The sequence below is a fragment of the Rhinolophus hipposideros genome, assembly GCF_964194185.1.
Source record: "Rhinolophus hipposideros genome assembly, chromosome: 9".
NCBI classification, from domain to species: domain Eukaryota; kingdom Metazoa; phylum Chordata; class Mammalia; order Chiroptera; family Rhinolophidae; genus Rhinolophus; species Rhinolophus hipposideros.
In genome coordinates, this window is record NC_138055.1 from 66102475 (window position 1) to 66109114 (window position 6640).

At 37.0% G+C, this 6640-nt stretch overlaps 1 protein-coding gene across 3 annotated transcripts in view; it reads right to left on the reverse strand.

The window, feature by feature from the left end:
- BEST3 (bestrophin 3) overlaps positions 1-6422 on the reverse strand; it is a 48047-nt gene extending 41625 nt beyond the window's left edge. The window contains exons 1-4 of one of the 3 annotated variants that reach the window (XM_081060227.1): positions 6195-6396; positions 4357-4525; positions 864-958; positions 148-381 (exon numbers count right to left, since the gene is read on the reverse strand). In XM_081060227.1, coding sequence (XP_080916353.1) covers positions 148-381; positions 864-958; positions 4357-4508 — 481 coding nt within the window. In that variant the 5' untranslated portion in view covers positions 4509-4525; positions 6195-6396. Of the gene's footprint in view, positions 1-147; positions 382-863; positions 959-4356; positions 4526-6194 lie in introns of all 3 variants that reach the window. The other 2 variants (XM_081060229.1, XM_081060228.1) reach the window with 2 other exon arrangements.
- Between the last annotated feature and the right edge of the window lie 218 nt (positions 6423-6640).

Below are 6640 nucleotides of genomic sequence, written 5' to 3' on the forward strand. Positions count from 1 at the left end.
TGCCTGCTAAGACTGTTTCTGACACATAGTAGGTAATCCATAAATGTTTCTTGAATGAATGGATAAATAAAAGGAATTTTCCAAGGAATTCTGAAGGTTCCCATCTAATTGAAAAGAGCCCATGGAAGGAAAAGCCACGCACAATACCTGCTTCCACCACGTGGTCCATCGTCGGAAAGCGTTTGTACACAGCGGTGCTCACGGAGCGGAAGATGAGCAGGGACGTGAGATTGACGTAGCGCATCAGGGTCCTGCGGAGCAGGCGCCCATGCTCGTCCCTGCCGTGCACGCTGCTGGAGATGAGAAACATCAGCCTGTCTGGCCAAGGCAGGTTCACAAACTGGTTCCACCATCGGTTCACGACCAGAGTGACGTAAAACCCTGCAGAATAACAGGAAACTATAAAGCACCTTATTTATTTATTTATTTATTTTTTAACAGCAGACACGTTGTCGACACTGATGCTTTTAGCAGAATTTTAGCCTTTTTAGGGGTTGGGGTGTAAAAATATGTTGTTATCCATACCTTATGATTTTGCCCTCCAGAAAAAAAAATGTAGTTTGTGCCTGGCAATGCCGTAGCACCCCGTAAGTGGGTATTAGAACTCAAATATTGACAGCAAACATGGAGAGTTAGTGAAGAGAAAGCGTCATGGTCCAATAGCAGACTATTACCTCAAACTTGTTTGGCATTAATTTAGCAAAAGCAGCCTAGAAGGCGAACCGTATGGTTGATTCTGGTTATTGCAAGCGGTGGCTTCTCAGGCATGCCTCTCAGCTTGGAAACACGCCCATGCAGACTCATCGGTGTCATCCTAATGGAGACAGCTGTGTGGCTGCATTCTGCGTGAGACCTATACTTACCAAGCACAAAGGTTACTGGAATTTGTTCAGCATATCTGTCACAGTAAATTGATAATTTTTCAAAGTAACGTTTTTGGGCTCCTGTAAGTAACAATCTGGAGCAAAAATAAAATGCACAGCCCTTTATGATATTATACTTCTGCACCTGCTTTGCAAGTGACATTCAGTGCAAACAACTAAGCACAAATAATCTTAATTTTTTTTTTTTAAGGAGTAATCACTTTTTCTTTTCTATCTAAGCGGATGTATCTCAAAAGCTTTTTAATGGCTGAATAGTTCAAGTACTAACATTTTTAGTACATAAATATTGTTGGTCATGAGACAGTGAAATTTATTAACCATTTTGTTTTTAAATACTTTATATTTTTAAACTTTATATGATCAGTGCATTGGATTTGCAGCATGATACCTCATAAAAGAGTCTGTTTTTCAATGATTTGTCAGGTGTACTCAAAAAAAGTATCCTGATTAAATAGATTACAGTTATCATTAAATAATGGCCCTGAATTGGACATCTTGATCTTACTTTCTCTTGAATATCTACTCAGCACATTGTTGATTTCTTGTATTACAAGGGATATTATAACTTTATTTTAAAGCCTGCAATTACTTAAAATATAAAATAACACAGATTTAATAATTAGAAGTGAATCTCTTTATTATTATATTTGGTATAAATATCCAAATTTATATTATAGATCTGACCCAAATCCATTTCATGGTATTGTTAAACATAAATTCATTTAATGGACCTATTATTGATATTTCTGTTGTCGGGAGGGGATTCTGAGTCCAAAGAAATGTCTCAAGATAGGTTAATAATAATAATGATCAAAATCTGGAAAGAGAAGCAAAAGAGATGAATTTGCATCCATGAATGAGTGTAGCTGTTCCAAAGGAGAAAGGTCTCCCTTAAAAAGATCCATGTTAACATGTTTCAAAGGTCTATTTGGGTCAGTAGAACGTTGGGAAAGGAAGCAGAGGAATAATGAGGTAACAGTGAGCCACCAATCAGACTGCAGAGGAAGACCTGGGAGCTGGTGCTGACAAGGAAGTGGGGTACGGGGTGCAGGGTGGGATGGAGTTCCTGCCTCAGCTTTGAGGAGGTATCAGACATTCTGAAATCAGGAAAAGCTGACAAGAGAGGCGTCTACTGGTTGCATGGGCCTATCAAGGTCATGCTAATGACAAGTTATAGCCAGAATGGTTTCTGATACTCAAATAGAAATGGTCAAAGAAGATTTAATTGTGGATAGCACAGACCACAGGATCAGACAAAGCCAGATTTGAATCCCAGATCTGCCACTTACAGATTTGGACTTTGAGCATATTTTTAAATCTCTCTAAGCCTCAGTTCTTTCATTTGTAAATGGGGATAATAATACCTATGTATCAGGGATGTTATGAGGATTAAAGACTATATTACATAGAAAACAACATAACATATGGTGTACTTAATAATAAAATGATTGTTATTATTAATAATTGGCCAAAGGAAAAATATTTAGCTAATAGACACATAGAAATTTTACTAACTAGAAAGTACTACACATATTATTTTGTCAAATCCATACAAAAGTAGGAAGAGATATAATCAATTAATTCTGGTGCTGTCTTATGATTTTTGCTAAGTATAATTATTTGCTTATAGTAGGATTTAAAAACTTAGGGTCGTTAGTAGACATGGGAATGAAACTGTTCTATATTTTTCTGCATGTATATTTGACTTTCTTGACAAATTCAGCCTATAGTTCTTGGTATACCTTTGATCAAGAAATACGGATCTATTTGAACAAATTTTACAGTTGAACATAAAAAATGAAGAATGACTGGAACTAATGGTTATTATTATAAATGTAAGCACTCTTTAGTCTTTAGGAAAAAATATATGCATATAATTTTGTGGGGTATAAATAAGATATTTGAACAAAAGTTAAAGCCCCATGGAGCATTTCTGGCTACAGTGCAACTGTTCTAAGGGCTATTCTATTCTAAGCAGCAGTAGCAGCAATAAATTCACATTAGTAAAAATAAACTAATGAAACAATTATCCTGAAACATCACATGTCTTCCACCGTTTCATATTCTGAAGGATGACACATAGCCAAAATAATATATTTATAAGACATATCTTAATAATTATTAGAGATTTTAAAGAAAACTTTCCCTTTAAAGATATTATGCCAAAATACATATCAATATATACATTTGTTTGGAACAGTAGTTTTTTTTGGTTTTGTTTTATTTTATTTTATTGGGCAATATTGGGGAACAGTGTATTTCTCCAGGGCCCATCAGATCCAAATCTTTGTCCTTCAGTCTAGTTGTGGAGGGCGCAGCTCACGGCCCATGTGGGAATCGAACTGGCAACCGTGTTGTGCAGAGCTCACGCTCTAACCAACTGAGCCATGCGGCCGCCCCTGGAACAGTAGTTTTGATGTGTAGCAAAACAACTCTTCCTATTCTGCTTTTGATAATTATCAACCAGCCAAATTAATATCCCTCTTCTTCAACTGGGGTCCTGTTGCCGCAAGGAAGAATGTAGGTGAGAGCAATGATATACGAATTTGTTCATTTGTATGCAGAAGAAAAATAACACATGATGTACATAGAAAAGGTGGAAATACAGCCTCAAAAACCTTTTTAGCTTATCTTTAAGTTTTAACTTCCCCCAGAGAAGACATGTATGCAATCAATTTTAATTTAAAAACATTTATAAAGCTTCACTTTTATAATATTGATAAAATTTTATTAAGACTATAAGTTTTAGTCATAAAAATGTTTCTTGGACAAAACATTACTCAAATTTTCTGTCAATCTGACAGGCATAGGTTGTGATGTTATAAAGAATAGACATCTCCTTTTTTGAATATAACATGCCTCAAACTCAGAAGATATAAAAAAAATAAATTAATTTTCAGGCTTTTTCTTTAGTTGGGGTATAGGTGAGGTTGGCAGGCCCATCCTGGATAAGATCTTGTCAATCCAGGGAAAAGGAAAGAAAGTTCTTGTATCAGGGTTTATATGCCTGATAGACACCATTCACAAACATGTTAATTACATAGGTAGTTGCTGCAAGCTGTCAAATCACAAATTTAAACTGTGAATTAACATAACTGAGAGAGGCACAAATGATTATTCATCTGTGGGCTTTCCATTCAAAATGATCACACAGCGAGAATCTAAGCATAAATCTTCCACGTTATGCCTATAGCAACATTCTTGATACATGACTAACACCTCATTGTGATCAATGAATGTGGAGCTGGAAGGAGAACCACCTGAACATGATGGTTAGAGTCTAATTAACATCCTAAAAATGGTTAGGTGTGGAGTAAAATACCCTGTTCTGGGAGAAGGTACAGAGAGGATCATGCAAAGGAGAAGGTTACATAACGCAAAAGTCAGCGGCAATCACAGGGCTCAGATTTTTGAGACTGTATTCTCACGTGATCTTTGATGGCCACTGAAGGAAACATGCAAAGGAAAGTACCTGTACACCAAACTTATTGCTGTGTAAAAAACAGCAAAAACAATAAATTCCCTGTACAGTAGTTTGTAGATGCTGCCTCTCCACTTGAGGAGTAACCTATGAAATCCAAAAAAAGTCGCATTGGCTACTTTACTGGAGTAAGTGACAGTCATCGTGGATAGTTTTTTTTCTAGAAGAGCAAGGAGACAAAACACACGTAAGAAGCAATGTTTAAGACAGAGCATAAATTTGTATCTCAAAGGAAACCCCAGCCAGCAACTGCTCAGCCATCTCCCCCTTTTTTGCCTGTCTCAGTTTGTATGATGTGGAATTTGGGGACCACCACCACCTCGGTGCTAAACGGTTTAGTAGAAAAAAGGAGGAAAGGCACCTCTGGAAAGAGTAATGTTAGAAATTGTAAGCCTGCCTCAATTTCTAAGTATTATTATTTTTAGATTACATAGCCATTACTCCATAAATATTTGAATGACTAAATAAGAGATATATGTAAGATATGTTATAGTGTTGCCTATCATATATTTTCTTAATCCATAGGAAGATTTAAGGTATTGATATGCTATATTAATTGACATTTCCAAAAGCAGTGGCCAAACTTATTCTTTGGGCTTTATTTGCTCAAGTACATAAAGAGGTATTTATTTCACCCTTAAACTTCCTACGGGGAAGTTATGTCTCTCTTCTTAGACATCAGGAGATATTGTTGGAAAGAAGCAAGTTCCTGTGAGAATTTAATTGATGGGTTATTTTTGGTGGTTTAGTTGGATGTGGTATCTCCCTCATGGAGCTGAGTGCATAGTTAGCCCTCTATGCACTCCAAAAGGTGGACAAAATGTTGGGCCACCATGATACTAAGGAAGATGCATTTTCCCATTGAAAAGTATAGCATAAAATGCTTAGGGATGGTTCATTCTCTGTTTAGAACCCAACAACAATAACAACAACAACAACAACAACAAGAAATGAGGCCATTATTTAGGACTCTTTCCACTTGGATCTGTTCCATGGATGAGGGTAGGATGAAAACTGGGCCTCAAAGCCCAGTTTTCAGTGAGTTCTTTGGAATTCCATTGCTTTTCACCAAGACATTAATCATTCAGGTTTTTAGAAGATGGCCCAAAGAAACCTAATCTTTGTTTGAAAATCCTGCTCAACTAATCTCTGACAAACATGGAGCATACACAGATAAAAATGATATTTCTTTGAAACCTTTTGGCTTTTTCAAAAGAATCTATGAGGAGAATTTTACAGAGCTACTTAGAGGGAAATTATGGAGCTTTTTAGATAGAATTGTACTCGACACAAGAAAGAAGTCCTATAGCCAATTTCTTACCTAAAGTAGTCTATCTACAGGACACATTTAGCTATAAACAACAAAAATATACTGCCTTTATTCAGAGCTGGGAAAACAATCCAACTGTAATTTGCCTAGTTTCCCTAAGGAAATAAAACTCTGGAACAACAGTCACAGTATTTTTCTATAATCACAAACGTTAGCCTTCAACATTACTGATTTTAATACTAAAAAAAAAATAAAACAGGGCCTTTTGGCATAAGTAAGTGGCATTACGAAAGGATGGGACTCATGCCACAAAGCTGGTTTCATTTTTCTATCTTTACCTTGTGTATTTGTCTAATGTGAGGACAGCCAAAATTGGGAGAGGAACTTAATAAATTAAGCCTATTTCATAATTTGTTCTCATAGCAGTTTTAACGAACAGTCTTGAAATAACTTTCTGTCATGTAACAGTTCCGCCCTCTATTTAAATTCTGTCAGAAGAACTTAAGATCAGAGTAGAGGTCAGAATTAAAATGCAGAGGTATACTCTTTGAGCACTAACCTAGTTATTTGGTGTGGAGTCTCCGTCAGGGAAGAAAATCTTCAGGCTCCCCACGGAACAGGCGTTGTTGAACTCTTCGCTTTCACCCTTCACTCGTGCACAGATTTTCTTTCTGTGGTCTGGCCACTGAGAGGACCCAGACAAGTACAGAAGTTAAATGATTTTCCACTTGTGGAGGCCTGTTTATGCCAATTTGCCCACTGATGACAGTTATAGCCGGGAACAAACAGAAGCAGCAGCTGCTGAGGTGGCTTTTTTCTAATCTATAATTATAACTCCACCTGCCGCCCCAAGTACCCCTTTGAATGAGAAGTCGGAGGTGACGTGAAGGAGGTTGGGCCCGTTTAGGTCTGTTATTTTCATCTGGACTCTGCCCTGGGATCAAGGAAGAAAGAGCCATTTTCCCCCCTAAAGAGTTCTAAAGAGGCTCCACCATCCAAAAAAGG